The sequence below is a fragment of the Phyllobates terribilis genome, unplaced genomic scaffold (assembly GCF_046119375.1).
Source record: "Phyllobates terribilis strain yellow unplaced genomic scaffold, ASM4611937v1 Scaffold_4__5_contigs__length_816908805, whole genome shotgun sequence".
NCBI lineage: Eukaryota > Metazoa > Chordata > Amphibia > Anura > Dendrobatidae > Phyllobates > Phyllobates terribilis.
Window position 1 is genome coordinate 402,893,875 of NW_027362764.1, and position 25,185 is coordinate 402,919,059.

The 25,185-nt window shown below is 46.5% G+C and overlaps 1 protein-coding gene across 3 annotated transcripts in view; it reads left to right on the plus strand.

The window, feature by feature from the left end:
- Nucleotides 1-25,185, plus strand: part of LOC141265441 (NFX1-type zinc finger-containing protein 1-like) — a 325,904-nt gene that overhangs the window by 240,605 nt on the left and 60,114 nt on the right. For all 3 annotated transcript variants that reach the window (XM_073678552.1, XM_073678553.1, XM_073678551.1), the window contains one exon: nucleotides 17,043-17,182. In XM_073678552.1, coding sequence (XP_073534653.1) covers nucleotides 17,043-17,182 — 140 coding nt within the window. The remainder of the gene's footprint in view (nucleotides 1-17,042; nucleotides 17,183-25,185) is intronic.

Consider the following 25,185-nt stretch of genomic DNA (forward strand, 5'->3'; position numbering starts at 1 on the left):
TGGCAAGTGACGGGGACAGTCTCTGGGTAGAAGGGCAGGAGGTCACGGCAAGTGACGGGGACAGTCTCTTGACAGGCGGGTGGTCACGGCAAGTGACAGCAGAGCCTCCAGGTAGGCTAGCAGGCAGGTAGCAGGTGGACGCTCCCAGGTGAGCGGGCAAGAGTCTCTGGACAGGCAGGTGGTCACGGCACGTGACGGCAGAGCCTCCAGGTAGGCTAGCAGGCAGGTAGCAGGTGGACGCTCCCAGGTGAGCGGGCAAGAGTCTCTGGACAAGCAGGTGGTCACGGCACGTGACGGCAGAGCCTCCAGGTAGGCTAGCAGGCAGGTAGCAGGTGAGCGCTCCCAGGTGAGCGGGCAAAAGTCTCTGGACAGGCAGGTGGTCACAGCACGTGACGGCGGAGCCTCCAGGTAGGTTAACAGGCAGGTAGCAGGTGAGCGCTTCCAGGTGAGCGGGCAAGAGTCTCTGGACAGGCAGGTGGTCACAGCACGTGACGGCGGAGCCTCCAGGTAGGCTAGCAGACAGGTAGTAGGTGAGCGCTCCCAGGTGAGCGGGCAGACTGATCCATAGACAGACTGGCAGGGCTGGTAGGCAGACTGTCGGACCGCAGATAGATAAGTAACAGGCAGGAATCTGGCAGGTAACTGGTAACGGGACCTGAGGGCTGAAGCAGAGTTGAAAGGCTTTGCAACAACATTGCTCGGGCACCTCCATTTTGGAGGAGGTGCCTTATATATGGTGAGGTCCTCCGGCCATTGGCCGGGGACTCCTTAGGACGGCGCGCGCGGCCCCTTTAAGAGAGGGGGAGCGCGCGCGCGCCCTAAGCACAGAGGCCGGGAAGCAGCGCGCGCTGCCAGCAGAGCGGGAGGAAGCCGCCGAGCACGGAGCGGAGAGGTGAGGGGAACGGCGTCCCTGCCTAGCAGGGGGCAGGGATGCCAACGCTACAGTACCCCCCCTTTAGGCCCCTCCTTTTTTAGGCCAGAGAGAAATTTAGCAAGGATGAGAGGGGCATGGATGTTCTCCCGCGGCTCCCATGTTCTCTCCTCAGGACCAAACCCCTTCCAATCTACCAAAAAAAAAGTCTTTCCTCTTACCCTCTTAGTGGCCAGAATACTCTCTACCTCAAAGACGTCTTCAGCGGAAACCGGAGCAGGAGGAGTACCTGGATTGTTGGAAAAAGAGTTAAAGACAACGGGTTTGAGGAGAGATACGTGGAAGGAGTTGGGAATCCGTAAGGTGGCCGGGAGTTTTAATTTGTAGGCCACTGGATTAATTTGCCTGAGGATTTCGAAAGGACCGATGAAGCGAGGACCTAACTTGTAGGAGGGTATCTTGAGCCATACATGTTTGGAAGAGAGCCAAACCTTGTCTCCCGGACGGAATTGAGGCGGATCCAGACGTCTCTTATCAGCATATCGCTTCATCCGCTCGGAGGACTGAAGAAGTGCAGACCTAGTACTCTCCCAAATGGTAGAAAACTCGCAGACAAGAGACTGCGCGGCAGGGTTGTCCACAGAGGCGGAGACGGGAAACGGAATCCGGGGGTGCTGGCCATAGACAATAAAGAACGGGGATTTGGAAGAGGATTCGCTCTCGTGGTTATTATAAGAGAACTCGGCCCAAGGAAGGAGGTCCACCCAATCAGAATGGTGGGCATTAACAAAGTGCCGGAGATAGCTGGTAAGGATCTGATTGATCCGCTCCACTTGACCATTGGACTGAGGGTGGTAAGCGGAGGAGAAGTCCAGGGTGACGTCCAGCAGTTTACATGTGGCTCTCCAGAAGCGTGAGGTAAACTGAACCCCTCGATCCGACACGATGTGAAGGGGTAGGCCATGGAGACGGAAGATATGGCGGATAAAGTCCTTAGCCAGCTCAGGTGCAGACGGAAGACCAGGCAGGGGAATGAAGTGGGCCATTTTAGAGAAGCGGCCCGCGACCACCCAAATGACAGTACACCCGGCAGAGACAGGAAGATCGGTAATGAAGTCCATAGCGATGTGTTGCCACGGGGCAACAGTATTGGGAAGCGGCAGGAGATGACCAGCTGGTAAGTGTCTGGGAACTTTGTTGCGGCCACAAGATGAACAGGCAGAGACGAAGTCTACCACATCCTTACGCAGGGTAGACCACCAGTAATGCCGGGAAATGAGTAGGAAGGTCTTTTTTTGGCCGGCATGGCCAGCTAGTTTAGAAGAATGACCCCAGCGAAGAACCCTCTCACGGTCTGGAGGCGCCACGAACGTTTTGCCGGGTGGAAGACGAGTCAAATCCAAGGGGGCCACATTCATTACCTTGGAGGGGTCGATAATGTGCATAGGCTCCTCCTCTTGGTCGGAGGACAGGAAGGATCGGGACAAGGCATCAGCTTTGACATTTTTGTCCGCCGGGCGGAAATGAAGGATGAAATCGAAGCGGGCAAAAAACAAAGACCACCGGGCCTGACGTGGATTAAGTCTCTGGGCATTTTGGAGATATGCCAGGTTCTTGTGATCCGTGTAGATGATCACCGGGTATAGAGCCCCTTCAAGCAGGTAACGCCACTCCTCCAGCGCCAATTTAACGGCTAGCAGTTCTCGGTCCCCTATGGAGTAATTGCGCTCAGAGGAGGAGAAGATTTTAGAGAAAAAGCCGCAGGTTACCATTCTCCCGGAGGAAGACATTTGGGTGAGCACCGCTCCGGCTCCAGAGGAGGAGGCATCAACCTCCAGGTAGAACTGTTTGTTGCAGTCCGGACGGTGCAGCACAGGGGCAGAGGAGAAGGCTTGTTTTAGGGAAAGGAAGGCCTCCTCAGCTTCGGATGACCATACCTTGGGATTTGCTCCCTTACGGGTGAGCGCAGATATGGGCGCAGTCCGTGACGAGAAGTGAGGAATGAAGAGACGATAGTAATTAGCGAAGCCCAGGAATCGCTGTATTGCCTTCAAGCCCTCCGGACGGGGCCACTTTAGGACAGCAGAGAGCTTCTCGGGATCCATTCGCAAGCCTGTCTGGGAGATAACATAGCCCAGGAAAGGAAGAGAGGTCTGCTCAAAAAGGCACTTCTCGTATTTAGCATAGAGGTGGTTCTGCCTGAGCCTAAGCAGGACCTGACGAACATCCCTCCGGTGTGTGGGAAGATCCGGAGAGAAGACCAAGATGTCGTCCAGGTATACCACCACGCAGGGGTAAAGAAGGTCACGGAAGATGTCGTTGACCAGTTCTTGGAAGACGGCGGGAGCATTGCAGAGACCGAAGGGCATCACACGGTACTCATAGTGTCCGTCCCGGGTATTAAATGCTGTTTTCCACTCGTCTCCCTGATGGATACGGACCAGGTTATATGCTCCACGTAGATCCAGCTTGGAAAAGATCCTGGCGCCTTTAAGGCGATCAAATAACTCAGAGATGAGCGGAAGGGGGTATTTATTTTTAACCGTGATCTGATTGAGTCCTCTATAGTCAATACAGGGGCGAAGCGAGCCATCTTTTTTTTTGACAAAGAAGAATCCGGCTCCAGCCGGGGAAGTAGACTTCCGGATGAATCCCCTGGCCAGATTCTCCTCTATGTACTCAGAGATGGCCCGGGTTTCTGCCGCAGACAACGGATAAATACGCCCACGGGGTGGAGTGGCGCCGGGTGCCAGGTCGATCGGGCAATCATATGGCCTATGAGGTGGCAATGTCTCTGCTTCCTTCTTACCGAAGACGTCTGCATAGGGCCAGTAAGGAGCCGGAAGACCAGGTAAATTAGCTGGGATAGGTGGAGGACGAACCGGAACCAGGCAGGTCTTATGGCAGGCCGGCCCCCACCGGAGTACTTCACCGGAATGCCAGTTCAACACGGGTTCATGTGTCTGGAGCCAAGGTAGACCTAGCAATAGGGAGTGGGAGAGTCCGGACAACACATGGAAGGAGATTACCTCAGAGTGCAGCATTCCCACCTGCAGGGTTATGGGTTCCGTGACGAGCAGGATGGTCACCGGAAGGAGTCTTCCATCCACGGAGGCGACAGACAAAGGTTCAGCCAGAGACTTGGTGGGAATACGGTATTTCTCAACCAGGGACTGAGAGATGAGGTTTCCAGCGGATCCAGAGTCCAGGTGGGCGAGTTCAAAGTGACGGTTCTCTCCCCAGGAGATAGATACAGACAAAGTCAGGGTTGGAGAGGACTTATTTTTGTCTAGGGCGACCTCTCCGAGCGGTCCTAGACACTGGAGTTTCCCGGCCTCTCCGTGCAGGAACGAATCAGGTGCTCCTTACTGCCACAATAGAAGCAGCTCCCCTCGGCTCGGCGTGACTCTTGGCGAGATTTGACCAACTTGGTCTGGTCGATCTGCATGGACTCGGGTGAGTGCGCCCGGGGAGTGACAGAAGAGGAGACAGGTTTCTGGAAAGTAGGAGCTAGGCAGGGAAACCTTCTCTCACGGGTGGTCTCTTTGGTACGTTCTAGAAACCGGATGTCAATCCGGGTAGCCTGAGACACCAGGTCATCCAGGGTGGTAGGAATGTCCCGACCGGCGAGCTCATCTTTAATCCGACCGGAAAGGCCCTCCCAGAAGACTGACACCAGGGCCTCATTATCCCAGGCAAGCTCAGAAGCGAGGGAGCGGAATTGTATGGCATATTGGCCCACGGTGAGACTCCCTTGGCGGAGACGTAGCAAAGAGGAGGCAGATGAGGTCTTTCATCCCGGTTCATCGAAGACCCTTCGGAAAGCAGCGAGGAAAGACGACAGGTCGGACACCAGGGGATCCCCTCTCTCCCACAGAGGGTTAAGCCATGCCAGTGCCTCCCCAGTGAGATGGGACATGATGAATGCCACTTTGGCTCGGTCGGAGATAAACTGGTGGGCCAGGAGTTCAAAGTGCAGGGTGCACTGGTTTATGAAGCCCCGAGCTTGAGCGGGGTCGCCTCCGAAGCGAGGAGGTGCAGAAAGCCGGGGACCGGGGCAGGATGCCTTGGTATTGGTGGGCAGCGGCGCTGCCGGGTTGCGAGTCATGACACTAGCGGTGGTTGCTGGTGGAGCAGTCAGAGTGTCCAGGCGAGAGTTGACGTTCCGCAGGTGGCTCAGGATGGACTCCTGTTGGGACCTCTGACGGGACAGTTCATGGCATAGGTCCGAGAGCAAGGGAGTTTGGGTGCCACCGGGTTCCATGGCCCGAGCAAACTGTAACGGGTCTGGGAGGTGGAACCTCTGAGCAACTATACAAGGGGGCAGTCCTTGTAAGGAAGCGGGTGGCTCCCAGGGAAGGCGGGCAGGTAGTCACGGCTAGTGACGGGGACAGTCTCTGGGTAGAAGGGCAGGAGGACACGGCAGGTGACGGGGACAGTCTCTGGGTAGAGGGGCAGGAGGTCACGGCAAGTGACGGGGACAGTCTCTGGGTAGAAGGGCAGGAGGTCACGGCAAGTGACGGGGACAGTCTCTTGACAGGCGGGTGGTCACGGCAAGTGACGGCAGAGCCTCCAGGTAGGCTAGCAGGCAGGTAGCAGGTGAGCGCTCCCAGGTGATCGGGCAAGAGTCTCAGGACAGGCAGGTGGTCACAGCACGTGACGGCGGAGCCTCCAGGTAGGCTAACAGGTAGGTAGCAGGTGAGCGCTCCCAGGTGAGCGGGCAAGAGTCTCTGGACAGGCAGGTGGTCACAGCACGTGACGGTGGAGCCTCCAGGTAGGCTAGCAGACAGGTAGTAGGTGAGCGCTCCCAGGTGAGCGGGCAGACTGATCCATAGACAGACTGGCAGGGCTGGTAGGCAGGCTGTCGGACCGCAGATAGATAAGTAACAGGCAGGAATCTGGCAGGTGACTGGCAGGTAACTGGTAACGGGACCTGAGGGCTGAAGCAGAGTTGAAAGGCTTTGCAACAACATTGCTCGGGCACCTCCATTTTGGAGGAGGTGCCTTTTATATGGTGAGGTCCTCCGGCCATTGGCCGGGGACTCCTTAGGACGCCCTAAGCACAGAGGCCGGGAAGCAGCGCGCGCTGCCAGCAGAGCGGGAGGAAGCCGCCGGGCACGGAGCGGAGAGGTGAGGGGACCGGCGTCCCTGCCTAGCAGGGGGCAGGGATGCCGACGCTACAGTAATATTCAATGAATATACACATAGGACTGCAAATCCCTTCTATGCCAGAGACAATTGGATGTCCTGGTGGTTCCAAAGGGTCCATGTGGACCTTAGGGAGTAAATGTAAGTGGGTATCACTGTACACTTGACACATACACCCTCAAAGACTTTGGAATTAAACCCTGAGAATAAGCCTTGTCCAAAATCCAAAAAAGTTCACTGGAGAAATTAGTTTGGAGATGTGTGATTGAGGGATGTATGCATCTAGGTCCCTAAGTTGTCTAAATGCTTCTTTTTCATACTTCTCGACTGGCCAGATGACCACATTCCCCCTCTTGTCCACTGGTGTAAATACTACGTCCCTGAGAGACCTTAATTCTCTGAGTGCTTTAAGATATATCTGAGTTAAATTGTCACCAACTCTTGTTTTAGAGATGGCCCTAATATCCTCATTTACTAATTTGTTAAAAATTTCCATTTGGGTACTCGGTGAAAATTGAGGGAATGTGGTAGATCTGGGAAGAACGGCAGTGGGAAAAATACCTGTTGGGGTAGAAGAGCCTTCTCTCTCTTAATTCCTCCAGAATTGAAATTACCTCTTATTCAGCTTTAGTGTTGAGTTCCAAATCCACAACAGACTTAGAAAGTTTTTGTAGAATACGTTTTCACGAGAAGAAGTGTGAACCCTTCATTGCTATAAAAAAGTCAAAATTATTATTGGGAACAAAGGTGACCCCTAACCCTAAAACTCTCTCACATCACAGGAACTCTTTCCTTTGACACGCGCAAAAAAACAGTGATTGTATGATAATGACCGCATGCAGACTTGCAAGTCGCACCGCTGGAATTAGAGTCTTGGCCATTACATCATAATACTCTCAGATCACATAGCAAAAGCCTGGGGACAGATCATCATCATTGTTCTCATTGGGGATCACAATCTGAATTCCCTATCAATATATCTTTGGAGGGTAGGAAGAAATCCATGCAGACATGAGGAGAACATACAAACTTCTTGCAGATGTTGTTCTTGGTGGAATTGAACACAATTTCCTCAAGACTACAGTGCCAATTGATGAGCCCACTTACTGGCACAACAGCTCTCCACCTAGGGGCAACTTCAGTTTCTGAAATAATACAAATAGGTGCTACCACACACAAAGTTGAGCACTTTATTACATGCAAAACACATTTCGTAATCTATTATTTATTTTTGCCCTTCCACTTTTATTATATAGGCAAAACAATCAGATGTTTATTTGAGAGATTTTGTGAAAACTACCATTCTGTTACAACAGGCATAGGTGCCACATGGTTATTAACCCCTTCACGACATTTGATGTAAGTTTATGTCATGGTCAGGAAGGGGTTGCTGCAAAATGGCGTAAATTTAAGTCATGGTGATCAAGCGAGCAAAGGAGTAGTTCCCACACGATCACCACCGGGAGCTTGGCTTAAGTGAAAACTGAGCCCCAGCCGTCACAGCCAGGAACGATGCCTGATCCAACCTTGCCCATTTAACCCCCTAAATGCTGTGATCAATAGCGCTTGCAGCATTTAGGAGGCTGAGAGAGGGAGGGTGCTCCCTCTCCCTTCCCATCCAAGCCTCTGCAACGTCATCACAAGGGCCCAATCGTTGCTATGACAACCTGAGGTCCAGATCTACCAGCTACGGTAGCCTGTTTAGAGCATGCTAACAGCTGCTGCATTGCAATGCATTACACCAGAGATCAAAGTAATAAAAGTTAAAGTTCAATAGAGGGACTAAGTAAAAAAGTAAAAATAATTGTTAAAATATTTAAAGCGCACCTGTTAGCAGGAGTGTGTGCAGTAAACCACATACACTGTCATGTAGTCACCGTTATACTAATTAATATGATACCTTGCTTGATTAAATATGTCCCGTAGTTCTTTAATAATCTTTATTTTTAGTTTTTAGTTAATGAGATTCTTGTGCTTTGGGGCAGGCCTTTGGGGAGAGGCTTTATGTGGTGCTCTGATTATGTATTCCTATGTCTACCTTCTAATAGGTCACAGTGCCTTCAGTGACCTGCCTACTATTTTAAATGCTGCCTGTGTAATTGTGTTCCAAACCTTAAACTTACATGCAGCAAAATGGTAGCACAAAGGCTCTGGAAAAGTGCTATGGCTCCTCTCCCCCCAAAAGAAATCCAACAAATTTTGCACTCCCAAATCCAAATGCCCCCCCTCCCTTCTGAGCCCCACAGTGTGCCTAAACTACATTTAGCATCCACGTGTTAGCCATTTATGTAGCGATGAGAGCCCGCTTAATTTACGGGTGCATGTCTCCAGAAGCATGAGCTGGGCATAACATACTGGGCGTTTGTGACGCCTCTTACTCATAAGCCCCTTTTTTACCCTGGGAGATGGGGACTCGGAGTCGGGTCCTAAGTTGGAGAGATGGGGTTCAGCCGTGGCCCGGACCCGCTCCGTGCCCAGGGCCGTCACAATTAAAAGGATGGTACGGGCTTATCCGGGTTGAGTGGCTGACTACAACTACGCCACCTGTGGCACCTGGTGAAGGCCACCAGCGCCGCTGCAGTCCGCTGAGGCATGGTGGTATGGCGGCCATCGTTGTTACTACTCCCCACAGGCGGAGCAAGGCCTCAGGGCAGAGGGACAAGAAGACGAGGATAGTAGTCCAGAAAGTCTACATAGTGCGGTGTGACGCAGAATAAAGAGTCCGGAGGCCATAGGGGTGAACTTCCAAGGCTTTACTCACATAAGAGATGGCAGAAGGAAGGCGACTCCCTGCTCCCCGCGGAGTTCTGCGGTCACCAGGAACGAGAGTCCGACAACCTCCGAGTAAGTCCAGCGTTCGATCAGGACCCCGCACCAGAGTGTTCCTGAACTACAGGCCGAATCCTTTCCTGTCCGTGTGTGTAGATAGGCCGGGTCTCCCTCTGAACTCCTCTCAGAAAAAGGGCACGGGTGGCTGCTCCGCTCCTTCCGATACCCGGTGGGATCCTCAGGGCCTACCGGGCTTTCCCGACCAGGACATAGAGTAGCAAGGTCGGGTGTCGGGGGCCGGTACCCCTCTCGCAGCCAGACTCCCTCTGAATATATCAGGTGGCGAGGACAGGTGGCGTATGCTGCTCCGTCTGCATCCTCCCTGGGATCCATTTGCGGTGGAGCTACACTCTTAAGCTCCGGGCCTTCTTGGTCGTGGTCCTTGACCAGGTTGAGACATTCCTTGTCCGCAACCTGCCCCTCGTCCCAAGGCCGGGGTACGAGGGCTGTGCCTCCATCCGCTGCAGGTCCACACAGGATCCACTTTCTGGGTGGGAGATCACAGTAGATGACAGCCAATAAACTTGACTAACCAGGACCCAGAACCAAGATGGCTCTTTATTAAATATGAATTTTACAGTGTCACTAAAATGTGAGTCCTCCATACTCACCCACTAAATGGTTCCCCTAGCTCTTGGTTACCCAGTCTCCCTGTAACCAGGAGGGCAGCACCTAGTGCTTTCTAGCCCCCTCTGGTGGAGAAATGTGGTGTTGGATGTGGAGGTTGGGTCCTGACCATCACACTGTTCTTACCTCAGAGGAGGAACACTACACTCCATTAGAGAAGTGCAACATCCCTGTGGCGGTCGAACCCTCAGGGGCGCCACAGACTACAATGTACAGGCACTGCAATGTACGGGCACTACAATGGCAGATTTAAAATTTTCACTTAGTAACATTCATTGCTGCTCGCTTCTGGGAAAAACCCATGGAGTCAAAATCATTACTTCCAATTGTAGATATATTCTCAGAGGAATTTAATTTCCAAAATGGGGTCAATTGAGTGGTGATTCTGCTCTTCTGGCACTTGGGATCTCTATATATGGCGTCTGTAAACTATTCTACAATAATTTGTTCTCAAAGAGTCAAATAGCACTCCTTCCCTCCTGAGTGTTATTAAGCAGTACTGTACAGCCGCATATTGGCTATTTCCACATTCAGCAAAAATTATGTGACAAATTTTGGTGCCATTTTTGATTTTTATAGAATTTTTTTGTATACCATATAAACAAACATTAACACAAATTCCCATATATCCCGCCCCCTTTTTGCTTGTTCTTAACCTTTCTGGTACAGTTTAATAATTACTGATACAAAAATTACAGAGGCTGCAATATTTTCCAAAGTTAATTACACCTTGATTAGTTATCACATTATCAATACAAAGACAACAAACATGTACATAGAAACGTGGGAGCAGATTGTTGTACTCTATCATTTTGCAATGTGCTCACATCTATTTTCCATAGACCCATATTAATCCTGTGTAACTTAGGTTGTTATATATTTAATGTAACATTACAATGTCTAGCCTATTTAAAAGTGAGAAATTTACCCAGATATAGAGCCTAGTAATGATAAAATCGATGCACCATGATAGGCTTTCCAACCTCCCCATATCTTATAATATTTGTGCAAGACTTTCCTTTTTTTGTATACTACTTCCTCTAACCAAACTAATAAATGCAACTTCTCACTAAATTCTCTAAATTTTGTAGGAAAATTACTCAACCAGTGTGCTGCTATAATTTTTCTTATTTGGTAAAGTGCCCTTTTAATAGCCAATCTTTCATTTTCGTCTTCAATTACTCCATCTACATACCCCAGCACACAAACTATAGATTGCATCGGGATATTTACACCAAAGACACCATTTAAGTAACCAACAGTGCGTTTACAAAAATTTTCAAGAGAGCTACATACCCATAACATGTGTAAAATATCAGCGGGACCCATCCCACATCTTGGACATAGATCATTTGCTCACACTCCTATTGAGGAGAAATTTAGGAGTTCTATACACCCAGTGTAATAGGTGTAACTGGTGACAATCTCTGGGCTTCACTAGTGGACAGCTGTGGAACTGAGGACATTATTATGTTCCAATGATCAGGATGAATTATACCAATATCCTTCTCCCATTTTTCTTTAAGGCTTAATGGATGTTTTTTTTTAAATAAAGTGTTTTAGTAGTATTCTGCAGAATCTAGAGATGGCTCCTTTTATATGGCTTTGGTTTGTAACCATAGAGAATAATAAATGATTATCTATTTTAAGTTTTTTTATTTTGTCTTGTTTAAGTCAAGCATGTTGTATTTGGAGATATTGGAAGAAGTAGTTATTTGGGAGAAGAAATTCCTCTTTTAGCTGTTGGAAACTTTTAAACACCCCACTTATCTTGAGTTGGACAATAGTAGCCAGACCAGCTTTTCTCCACGGGCTAAAGCCCTCTAATCTAAACATCTCTGGAAATCTAGGATTTTGCCATATAGGGGTAAATGGTGTATATCCATCTATATCTAACAACTGCTTCGCTTTTTCCCATGTCTTTATCATAAGGAGCACCGTTAGAAGCTTCTTTTGCTTCCTCCCCTGGTAGTCCACCTGTAAAAGGGGATAATCAGGATACCTTCTGTATGGTCTTGGAGCACGGTCACAATATTACCCTGCAGTAGTTTGAGCTGTTGAAGTTGCGTCGCTAAGAAATACAGCTATGGATTTGGTGCAGCAAGACCCCCCGCCTCTTTTTCCCTTTGTAACGTGTCTTATTTAATCCGAGCACTCCCCTTTTTGCAAATCAGTTCCCTAAACATAGTCTGAAATTCGTAAAAGTGTTTCAGGGGAAGCCATACCGGGGTGTTGTGGATAATATAAAGCAGTTGGAGCATCAGTATGGAATCTGTCACCCCATGGGACTTATCTGACCTACTAATATGGGCATACAGGTGATAGAAATGTAAATCTATTCCTACCTGTATGCCTCATATTAGAGGTCTTGTTGCTGTGAAATTTCTTTTTCTTTATACAAGTTTCTGATGCCTTGCGGGCCCTGGGCCCGGAAGAAATCCCCGCCTCCTGTGTCAATTATAATGATTCCCCCCTCCACTGCACATCACAGTGCCCTGTGACATGCAGTTGCGGCAGCCAAATCCCCCGCCTGCGCAGTTCACTTTTTACGCAAGGCTCACTTCTTCCTCCCATCTATGGTCATTGTACTGCAGGGATCTTGTGCGCAGGCACTGGCGAGTCACTGTGACTGTGAACCAGTGGGTCATTGCACCCGTAAACCATAACAGCAAAATCTGCACTATAATATGGCTCGCCTTCCCTTCTGAGCTTTCCATTGTGCCTGAAAAGTATTTCCCGATTACATGAAGAGTATTGACACACTCAGGAGAAATTACAAAACAAACTGTTTTTTCCTATCAGCCATTATAAAAATTAAAACTTTGGGGCTTAAACAACATTTTAGTGGTAAAAATGTAATTATTCTTTTTTCATCGCCCAATGGTAGAAAATTTTGTGAGGCACATGTGGAGTCAACATGCTCACTGCACCCCTAAATGAATTCATTAGGGGGTGTAGTTTGTAAAATGGGGTCACTTATGGGGGAGTTCCACTGTTTTGACACCTCAGGGGCTCTGCCAATGTGACATGGCACCCTCAAACCATTCCAGCAAAAATCTGATCTCCAATATGACGCTTCTTCCCTTCTAAGCTTTGCACTGTGCCTCAAAAGTAGTTTTCAACCACGTATGGGGTATTGGTGTACTCAGGAGAAATTGCGTAACAAATTGTACTGTTCCTTCCTCCTTTTGTTCTTTTTTTAAATTAAAAACTTGGGGCCAAAGCAACATTTTAGTGGAAAAAATGGTCATTTTTCATTTAATCAGACAAATGTTATGCAATTCTGTGCTTCGCCTGAGTGTTAAAAATTCTTACTACAACCCTAGATGAATTCCTCAAGTAGTGTAGTTTCCAAAATAGGGTCACTTGTGGAAGTTTCTGCTGTTTTGGCATGTCAGAGGTTCTTCAAATGTGACATGGCATCCGCAATCTATTTCAGCCAAAATTCAATTGGCGCTCCTTCTCTTCTAAGCCCCGCCGTGTGCCCAAACAGTAGTCTTCCACCACAGGGTATTGCACAACACATTTTCTGGTCCATTTTCTTCTGTTACCTTTGTGAAAATGAAAAATTTGGTCCTGAAGTGACATTTTTGCGGGAAAAAAAGATTTTTTTCAATTTCATGGCTCATCGTTATAAAATTCTGTGAAGCACCTGTGTGTTCAAGGTGCTCACCACATAAATAGATCAATTCCTTGGGGTGTATTTTCAAAAAAGTGGTGTCTTGTGGGTGTATTTCTGTTGTTTAGGCACATCAGGGGCTCTGCAAATGCGACTTGGCGTCCGCTACCTATTCCAGCCAATTTTGCGTTCCAAAAGACGAAAGCTCCTTCTCTTCCGAGTTTTGCTATGCGGCCAAACAGTAGTTGTCCACAACATATGGAGTATTGTTCTACTCAGCAGAAATTATACAACAAATTTTTTGGTCAATTTTCTTCTGTTGCCCTTATGAAAATTATGGGGCTGAAGCAACATTTTTGTGGGAAAAGTGTATTTTTTCATATTCATGGCTCATGTTATAAAATTCTGTAAAGCACCAAGGGGTTCAAGATGATCACCACACCTCTAGATAAGTTCCTTGAGGCATGTAGTTTCCAAAATGGGGTCATTTGTGGGGGGATTCCACTGTTTAGGCAAATCAGAGGCTCTGCAATGTTGATATGGCATCTGCTATCTATTTTAGCCAATTTTGCGTTCCCAAAGTCAAATGGTGCTCCTTCCCATTTGAGCCCTGCCATGCACCCAAACAGTAGTTTTCCACCACATATTGGGTATTGGCATTCTCAGGAGACATTTCACAACAAATTGTATGGCGCATTTTCTCTTCTTACCCTTGTTGTCATAGAGAAAAATTTAAATTAATATAGATATCTCTAGAGCAGGGACACTTCAAACTCCAATGAAGTAAGACATCACATTGAACATATGGGATTAATTAGACCCAAGAACAGAGGGACTGATTAAAACATGGGAAACCTAAGACAGAAACAAAATTAACATATTCCCTGCTGTAAGTAAATAAGTAAAAGCAATAGTGCATAGAAATAAATAGGGTACTTCGTAAACACTGTTTTTGATCAACAAAGCGTAAAAGCCATCCCACCAGCGTCAAGGTGTACCCAAATTCGGGATGGTCCTAACCTCTAATATTAAAACCTTACTATGTGTCATAGTGTCATCAGTGTGAATAAGGGCTGAACAGGAACATGAAGACACAGCAAATGGAAAGCTATTTAAAAGTAATGTCCAGCTCAAAGGAAGGAAGGCCACACCCTTACCTGCACTAAATGCAGAAATCTGAAACTAAACCCAAAAAAATGAACTGGAGTCTAAGTTGGTATGCATGCAAAATAGGAGCATGTTCACTGACAGGGAATGGACGAGACCATGGCTGCTTCCACTACTTGGCCAATTATTGGGAAACTCACAGTGAGCATATGGTATATACACCTCCGATTCCAACTCATGGACACCAAAAGTCCATACGACGCCAAAAGTATATCTCCCATAAATATCAGATTGATACAAACCCCAATATTCATCACTGACCACTGTCTCCAAAAAGTCTCAGAACAGTGCTTTGATCAGAGGAAGCTCTAGCCTGGGAAGTGTACTTCTCCGCCTCTGTGTAAATAAATCTTAGTTAGGGTGGCTGGTTCCCAGAGCAAATCTCCCATTGTAATTACCTGTTAACTGCAGGTGGTCCATACTTCAATGGGAATTGAAGTGTCTGCTCCCTCTCACTTCCTCAGTTATAATTTGTTTCTCACTTCCCTGGTTATAATTAATCCTGTATGTTCAATGTGAAGTCCTACTTCAATGGAGGTTGAAGTGTCAGTTCTTTCTCACTTCCCCACTTAAAATTAATCCCATATGTTCAATGTGAGGGTGATATGTCCCCCTCTAGACATGTCTTTATGGATTTTAATTGTTCTCTACGACTAATATATATACAGTATATCACATAGAATACATTCAGACTGGTGTATATACATCACATAAAATACACTTGCACTGGCTTATATGTATTGCCTTAAAAAAGTATTCATACCTGGTGAACTTTTCCACATTTTTTCATGTTATACCTACAAACATAAATATATTTTCTTGCAATTTTATGTGATATACCAACACAAAATCATAATTTGTGAAGTGTAAAGAAAATTATACATGGTTTTCTAATTATATAAAAAATATAAGGCTGAGTGCACATGATGTGGTTTTAATGCGTTTCCGCGGTGGTTTTTCCGCGGCTGGAGACTAGCAAGAGAAATTGACATGCTGCGGTCCTGAAAGACGCGCCGCATGTCAGTGTCCTTGGGTGACTCTGAGCCTCTGATGCACACGTAGCGGACATGGGATTTCTAGAGATCCCATCCACTATCCTGTAACATCTGGACGCTGCGGGTTTGTTGCTGTATATACACGCAGCATCAAACCTGCAGCGGCTCCTGACCGTGGCCATGTACCCAAACTCACCTGCAGCATGTCAATTTCTGTAGCGGACACGCTAGTCTCTACTGCAGATTTTGACCGATTGAAGTGTCATTATATGGGGTGGATTCACAGGTACCGACAACAAAAGTGCGGCATTAGAGCATCACGGTTTGGACGCAACATAAATATGTTGTGTCCAAAGCGCTGCTGAGTGCTGATCGTGGGACGTAGGGGCTAACGAACGAGCTGTGAGATGTTATTTAATGGCCAGGGAAATGTTCGCCTAAAGACACCTTTCCAGGCTAAACAAAACAGCTCACAGCAGTCGCATAAATTACATGAATAGAAATGCTAATGAAGATTGGGTGAATGGGACTAGCTGACACCCAGCTCTTTTGTTTGGTGATGTCAAGGTGTCAATCAGACCTTTTCATGACCAAACAAAGTAAAGAAACACACAGACACAGTGTAAACACTTTATTTGAAATACAACAGACCCGTTCTTTAATTGTTTAAATGAACCAATATACTCACCCCAGTTCTTATGGTAATCCAGGGGCTTAAGCAATGTACCACCAAATAACTTTATTTAGCTCCAAAAATCATTAATTGATGCTCAAAAACGCTTCAAAAACCGCTTCAAAAAGTGCATGTAAAAATGCGTCAAAAACTCATGTAAATCCGCACGCGTTTTTTTTATGCCAGGGAGAGGCAAAAACACTCAGAAAATATCTGCTTCAATTCCTGAACGTGTGCACATACCCTAAATTGAATCTGAAAATTGTGATGTGAACCTCCTGCCCCAAGTCAATACTTTGTAGGACCACCTTTAAGCTGCTATTACTGCTGAAAGTCTTTTGTAGTATGTCTCTATCAGCTTTGCACATCTAGAGTCTGAAATTTTTGGCTATTCTTTGCAAACTAACTAGTGAGATTGGATAGAAAGCTTCTGTAAACAGCAATTTTCAAGTATTGGCACAGATTCTTGATTGGATTTAGGTCTTTGGCTCTGGACTTTGACTGGGCCATTAAAACACATGAGTATGCTTTGATCGAAAGCATTACATTGTAGCTCAGGCAATATGTTTAGGGTCGTTTTCCTGATAGAAGGTGAACATACCACCCAGTCTCAAGTCTTTTGCAGTCTTTAACAGGGTTTCCTCTAGGATTGCCCTGTGTTTAGTTCTACCCATCTTCCCATCAACTCGCACCAGCTTTCCTGTGCCTGCTCTTGAAAAGCATCCCCGCAGCATGATGTTGCCATCACCATCTTTGACGGTGGAGATTGTGTTTCAGGGTAATGTGCAGTGTTAGTTTTTCACAACACGTAGCATTTTGCATTTAGCCCAAAGAGTTCTACTTTGGTCTCATCTGACCAGAGCACTTTCTTTCACATGCTAGTTGTGTCTTCTTGGCCTGTGGTTCCCCACCCCTGTAATAGAGCCTTGTATATGCATCTTTCAGTACATACAATGAAGAGTCCATGCTTCAACATCTGAAGAAAAAAATTGCTAGAGATACCTTTTCAACAACCTAATTTGGAAGATGACATTTGTTTTGATGATAGATTCAAATTGGTGAAATGTATTAAATACAGTACTTATAGCACAGCAAATGTACTGTTTGTTGCAGCTACCCTTAAAAATGAAAAATAAATTAAAGAAGCAGATAAAGCATGAGCTCCAGGAGACATTTCACATGGAAGAAAAAGAATGCAAGCTGATTATGGATATATGGGAGCTCCCCCTTAAAAAACGCTGGGCGGTTTACAGGTTCGTTTATTTATTCTTTCATTTGTTTTCTCTGTTGTATATTTTAGCATCAATATATTCATGAGTGCTGTAATAATGTTGTTTACAGTAGAATTTCTCTATCTCAGACACAGAAATTCACATACACACAACCGTTTTCTAAAATAGGATACATTTTGCCACATAAGCAACTACTTCATGGGCCAGAAAAGGATCTTGTGATTAAAAAAGTCAATAGGAGATACACACATCCATTTTAACCAACACCAGTGGTATATATCCATATATATAACAGACATAACATATATAATGGACAGACACTTATGGGATATGATAAAACGAGGCATGTGGGTGATCACAATTGATACATATAACACTGGAGTTCAGAATGTCCCCAAAACAGACCATATCAAGACAACACAACACCTCACATGAACACTTACATTGTGCTAAGATCCATGTTATACAACAGTCTTCTCAAGAGGGGTTCAATAGACATGGTAATGATACGAAAATGCTAAAAAAATGGAAACAAAATTTTTAAAATGTCTGTATTTATTCAGTAATGGGTATTAGCACAACTCACATAAATACACGTACGTACACACCTTGAAATGCTATCAATGAGATTATTAATTGTTGTCTGAGGAATGTTCTGCCACTCTGAATGCACTTGGATATGCAAATTATCAAGATCCGCTGCTGGCAGCTTTCTTTGCAATTGCTGACCAAAGTGTGACGCTAGTTACTACTCACGGACTAGCCGTTAGGCAGAGTGGTCAAGAAGTTCATGATCAAAAACTAGGAAGGAACGTCAAAGACAGAGGGATAAGACAAACGGATAGTCAAGGGCAAAGTTCGGGGTCTGGTAACTAAAGTCAGAATACATCAAAGGCAAAAAAGGTTATACAAACCGGTAGTTGAAAGGCAAGTCCAAGGTCCCGCAACAAAAGATCAGATGTCAAAATACAGAGCACAGAGTAAGCACTCCACTGAGCTGAAGCTATTAATTGGCAATGATCTAACATTTCCAGCCAGTTAAATAGCCTGGCAAATATCTGGGAAGGAAAACACTTGAAGGAAACCCAAACACAACACTAACAGTCCAACACTCCCCTGCTATCCATAGGCAGCTGAGCTGTCACTCACAGCACTGATAGCCCAACATGCATCTGCAATCCATAGGGCGGCTGAGCCGTCACTCACTACGTCCCTAGGACACAGAGAAGAGGAGGAATCATTACACAAAGAAATCCTAGATGTGCTCCATTGGAGACATCCGGAGACACTGCAGACCATAGTAGCTTGTTTAGGAAATGCAGGTAGCACAAGCAACATGCGACTTGAAATTGTTGTGTTGAAAATGCTTCCTGGGACATAGTGAAGAAATGACCGTACACCTGGTTCCATGACCAAACTAATGTAATGCTGAGCTGTTAGTGCACCAGAAGGAAGACTAGAGGGGTCTAGCTACTATAAATTATGCCACCCCACATCATAATCCTGGGAGTTGGATCAGTATGATGTTCCCTTTTGAAAACCTTTCATAGCATTGCCCACATGGTTTCAGCAGATTAGAAGAATGGTGCCTAGTGATCCATTCAGTACTGTAAGTGAAATAAGATGTCACATACCAAGCCTAAGGCATCAAACTTTGTCTACACAAATATTCAGAAGGTTTTTGCATGACATTGGGCTATGAGACAGATGTCCAGCTACAGTTGTTCAGTTGACCTCACACCACAGCTCTCAATAACTGTAATGATGCTGAGTAATACAGCAATAGAGATTAGAAAACACGTCTATCCTCTTCGGTGGCTCAGTGGTTAGCACTACAGCCTTGCAGTGCTGGGGTCCTGGGTTCAAATCCCACCATCTGCAAGGAGTTTATATATTCTCCCCTTCTTTGCGTGGCTTTCTTCCAACAGTACAAAAACATACTTATAGGGAATCTAGATTGTGAATGGGGACAGTGCCCACAATGTCTATAAAGTGGAATTAATGGCACTATATAAGTGAGTAAATTAAATAAATAGTCCCGCTTTTGACTTGGATGCATTGATAGACCTAGATTTTCTTGTAAATCACATTGGCAATGCCATGAAGAGGCCTTCATGAGGGAATGTGAAACTGTCCCAGGGGCTGTTTTTCATAAAAGACACATGCCACTGTGTACATCCTGCATGATCAGAATGTTCTATCATTGCCTGCAGTGTCTCCAGACCCTGTCTTCCCTCTAGCACATCTGGGACATCATTGGTCGGTAATTGCATAGGGAATCACCAGCAGTGGATCCTGATGATTTGAGTGCACAAATGCATTCAGTATGGTAAAATATTCTTCAGATCGCCATTAATAAACTCATTGATAGCATGCTAAGGCATGTAAATGTATGCATTTCTGCACATGGCGTTCCTACTTGATACCGAATAGAGAGTGACAATAATGAATACATAAGGCTGTATATGCACAACAAATCCGTGTGTATCAATAAAAAATATTTATATATATATATACTGGCTATTGCACCCGTTCTACGCCCGGGTGGCAAGCATTTTTATTGGTATATGGTCTCCAATGCTGGTATGTGCTGCCTCCCTCCTGGTATTTGCGCTGCCCCCATCCTGTCTCCACCATCCTATCCTGGTATGCGTGGCACCCCCCACCTCCAATCCCGGTATGCATGGCACCCTTCACCCCCAATCCCGGTATGCGTGGCACCCCTCACCCCCAATCCCGGTATGCGTGGCATCCCTCACCCCCAATCCCGGTATGCATGGCACCCCTCACCCTCAATCCTGATATGCATGGCACCCCTCACCCCCAATCCTGGTATGCATGGCTCCCTCATCCCCAATCCCGGTATGCATTGCACCCCTCACCCCTTATCCTGGTATGCATGGCACCCCTCACCCATTATCCTGGTATGCATGGCACCCCTCACCCCTTATCCTGGTATGCATTGCACCCCTCACCCCCAATCCTGGTATGCATGGTGCCCCGCATTCCTATCCTGGTATGTATGGTACCCCTCATCCCTATTCTGGTATGCATGGCACCCCTCACCCCCCAATCCTGGTATGCATGGTCCCCTCACCCCCCCAATCCTGGTATGCATGGTACCCCTCATCCTGGTATGCATGGTCCCCTCACCCCCCAATCCTGGTATGTGTAGTAGCCCTCACTCACCAATCCTGGTATGCATGGTCCCCTTACCCCCCAATCCTGGTATGCATGGTACCCCTCATCCTGGTATGCATAGTCCCCTCACCCCCCAATTCTGGTATGCGTGGTACCCCTCACCCCCCAATCCTGGTATGCTTGGTCCCCTCACCCCCCTATCCTGGTATGCATGGTCCCCTCACCCCCCAATCCTAGTATGTGTGGCCCCTTCATCCCTTTCACACTGTACACACATACAAAAAAATAAACACTTATACTCACCTTTCTTCCCTGTGCTCCAGCGCTGCTGTGTCCTGTTCTGCCAGAGGCCGGGGGGAGGAGTGCGGCGCCGAATCACAGCGCTATCCGATGCCATTTTGCTGAAGACACTTCAAATGTGTCTTCAGTAAAATGGCGCCGGATAGCACTATGCGCATGCGCCGATCCGACACCTCACTCCTGTCCCGGTCTCCGGCGAAGAGAGGCGTCACGGCAACGCTCCTCCTGGTCAGGTAAGTATCTAAGTATGGCGCCGGAGATCGCGGTATGCGTTCAGTGCCTACGCATACCGAGATCTCCGGCACCATACACTCCTCTTACCTGTAGCGGCTGGATGCCTGCTTCTGTCTGGAGCCAGACTGCGTGTCACGCATGCACAGTCTATAAAGGCTTCAGACAGAGACACGCATCCCCGGTTATATTATAGATAGGGGAATATAGGGGTAGGGGAAACCGGGTGATATTAGATCAGCCTAGGAGGTCTCCACTCCCCCTTTCTCTAGTGTATGGGCTCCCTTCCCCTCATCCCTTCGTGTTGCACTTTGTCTTTCCTACACTGTGCATGACATTATCACCGGCCATGCATTTAGAAAAAAACTGACATGTGGTTTTATTTGTTTTTTTTTTGTTGTTTTTTGGGCGTGTTTTTTTTTTTTTTCTCTTTCTCCCTTGGTATGATTTCAGTTGCAGAACATATGCATGTCTCTGGAGGTGACTGGCCTCTGCTGTGAGGTTCAGCAACAGCATCAGCGGCTGCAAGTCGCTAATGTTGGGGTCTCGCAGGTAGGCCGATCCAGTTTGAACCCAAAGTTGCCCTTCTGGACAGGTTTTCAGGAGGTAGGGACAAGTTTTTTGTGTTCAAGGAGGCCTGCAAACTGTACTTTAAACTTCGTCCTTACTAGTGTTGAGCGAATTTGTTCAGCATTTCAAATTTGTGTTCATGTTCGGTGTCCCAGCTTGTTCCCGCCAAAAAATCGGGATGATATCTGCGTGACATCATGGCAAATCAGGGATATTCGTGGGCGGAACCTATTTTTTGGCACAAACAAGCTGGAACCCCGAACACGAATTTGAAATGCCGAACAAATTCGCTCAACACTAGTCCTCCGGAAGTGAGGAGCAATGAGTGGGAATTGTGATTTCACTGTTGCAGGGAGATCCTCAATCCTAGGCTTTTTCTTTGTCGCAGGATTAAGTTTGTCTCCAGTCTGTGGAGGTTTTTTTTGGGACCCTGGCCCTCATCTATGATGACCCTGACCGAATCGCCTTGGCTGACTCTAGGCTACGTTGCCTCCTGCAGGGCATTCTTTCAGTGGAGATGTACAGCTCTGAATTTCGTAGATGGGCAACGGATACAAAATGGAATGACTCAGCTCTTAGAAGCCAATTTTATCAGGGCCTTACTGAAAGGTTGAAAGTTGATTTAGCAGTGTATGAAACCCCTGAGTCCTTCGAGGCTGCCATGTTGCTGGCTATACGTGTTGATAGACTCCGTCGGGATAGGTGAGTGAGACCACCTTCTCCGGGGCCTTCTTGCTGAGGTTATGCCCCTTTGCTGGGGGAGCGGTCTGGCGGTGAACTAGTGCTGGGGGAGATGGAGGAACCCATGCAGTTAAGGGGTACCTCTGCATCGTACATTTCCCCGGAGATTCACAAAAAAAGGCATGTTTTTTTTGTGGGAAAAAGGGCCACTTTATTGGGACCTGTCCTTCGATTCCTAAGCAAAAGTAAACTCAATTAACCCTTGGTAGTCAGGAGTTGGATAAGCAAGGGTTGCATTTATCGTCAACCTGCAGTTCCCGGTTTGTCCTGACAACAGAGGTGGTGCTAGGGAGCCTAACCGAGAAAATTTCTGTGTTTGTTGACAGCAGAGCTGGAGTCAGCATGCTTGATGCTGAGTTTGTGAGAACTCATGGTCTTGCTTGCTGTACTTTAGCTAAGCCTATTCCCATCTTCACCATTGACTCAGCGCCACTTGCACAGAAATCTCTAACTCAGATTGTACACAATGTAAAACTGAGGGTGGGGTCGGTTCATTGTGAGATAATCCCATATTGCTATGTGCTGGACGGTCTTCCCACCCCAATTGTTTTGGGTCTACCCTGGTTGATGAAACATAATCCGTTGGTGGATTGGCAAACCAGGGAGATCATTGAATGGGGAGATTACTGCCATGAGAACTGTTTAGATATTTCCCTTTCTACAGTCTCTACGGAAATCTTACCTGCTTTTCTGTCTGGTTTGAGGACATTTTTTCTGAGAGGGGGTGCCAGGATTTACCTCCTCATCGTGCATATGACTGTCCTATTAACCTGATCCCCGGAACTATACTACCAAGTCCAGACTGTATAATCTTTCTGGCCCTAAGAGACAAGCCATGAAGGATTTCATTGCGGAAAGTCTGGAGAAGGGACATATCAGACACTCATCTTCGCCCGTGGCGGCAGGGTTCTTCTTCGTGAAGAAAAAAGATGGCGGCCTACATCCCTGTTTAGATTTCCGGGAATTAAATCAAATTATCATCCGAGATCCATATCCTCTTCCAGATTTGTTCAGCCAAGTTGTGGGAGCTGAGGTGTTATCCAAGTTGGATTTAAGGGGAGCCTACAATCTGGTTAGAATCAGAGAAGGGGATGAATGGAAAACAGCGTTCAATACCCCTGAAGGGCATTTCGAGAGTTTGGTTATGCCTTTCAGTTTGACCAATGCACCGGTGGTGTTCCAGCATTTCATAAATTGTATTTTCCATCATGTGGTGAGGAGGTTTGTGGTGGTCTATCTGGACGATATTTTGGTTTACTCACATGATTTTGAGACACATTGGTGGCATGTTAAACAGATTCTCCAGATGTTAATGGGTAACAAACTATATGCCAAACTAGAGAAATGTGTTTTCGCTGTCCAGTAGGTGCAGTTTTTGGGGTACCTGTTGTTATCTTCAGGTTTTCGAATGGATCCGGAGAAGATCAGTGCAGTCCTTGATTGGGACCGTCCCGAGAACCAGAAGGCTCTGCAACGTTTTCTGGGCTTTACTAATTTTTACCGGAAATTCATACAAAATTATTCAGTAACCTCAGGCCCTTAAGATCCACAATGTATTTCACAGGTCTCTACTCAAGAAATATGTGGAACCTCTTGAATCCTCACCCCTACCGCCACGGTGCAGATTACATGGTACAAATAACCTTCCTGAAGGGCAGGAGGCAGGGACGTCCCCCTGGGCCTCCAACACCTCACCCTCCAGTTTAGGGTACAATGCTGAAATGACTACCCCCTTCTGTAATATCGGAGCAGGATTCTCATGGTCACCACCACCAGGGAAACTCTGGGACAAAGCATCAGCCTTGACATTTTTGACCCCTGGACGAAAAGTGACAATAAAATTGAACCTAAAAAAAAAACAGGGACCATCTAGCTTGCCTAGGGTTGAGACGTTTAGCTGATTGAAGATATGACAGGTTCTTATAGTCAGTAATAACAGTAATAGGATAGACAGCCCCCTCCAACCAATGTCGCCATTCTTCGAATGCCAATTTGATCGCCAAAAGTTTCCTATTACCCACGTCTTAATTTTTCTGAGCCGAAAACAATTTCTTAGAAAAGAAAGTGCATGGACTCCATTTGCCAGGGAATGGACCCTGAGACAGCACAGCCCCAACCCCCACCTCCGATGCATCAACTTCCACAATAAAGGGTTGAGAAACATTGGGTTGACTGAGTATAGGTGCCGTTGCAAAACAGTTCTTTAAGGAGGAAAAAGCCTACAGGGAGGCATCCGACCATTTGGAAAAATCAGACCCCTTCCTAGTCATAAAAAAAAAAGTCAGAAATACAATACACAAATACCCTCCAGTAAATAAATAAATCGCAATAGTGCATGAAAATAATAAAGGGTACTTATTTAACATAATTTTGATCAAAATAATGCGACAGCCATTCCGTCTTGTCACGTCGACCCTTATGGGACAGTCCTAACTATAATATTTAAAACCTTACCGTTTGTCAAGTGACATACATGTAGATAAGGGCAGAGAGACTGAACCAAAACAGTGACACAGAGACATGGGGAGCAAGATGAATAAGCTTTCCAGCTTAAAGAAAGGGCTGCCACACCCTTATACAGGTGCATCTCACTAAATTAGAATATCATCAAAAAGTTAATTTATTTCAGTTCTTCAATACAAAAAGTGAAACTCATATTATATAGAGTCATTAGAAACAGAGTAATCTATTTCAAGTGTTTATTTCTGTTAATGTTGATGATTATGGCTTACAGCCAATGAAAACACAAAAGTCATTATCTCAGTAAATTAGAATAATTAACAAAAAAACACGTCCAAGGGCTTCCTAACCGTTTAAAAAAGGTCCCTTAGTCTGTTTCAGTAGGCTCCATAATCATGGGGAAGACTGCTGACTTGACAGATGTCCAGAAGGCAGTCATTGACACACTCCACAAGGTCCCAGAGTTCCAATTTTCATTGAGGTCTAGTGTGAAGTTTCCACAATTAGTGATGGTTTGGGAAGCCGTGTCATCTGCTAGTGTAGGTCCACTGTGTTTTATCAAGACCAAAGTCAGTGTAGCC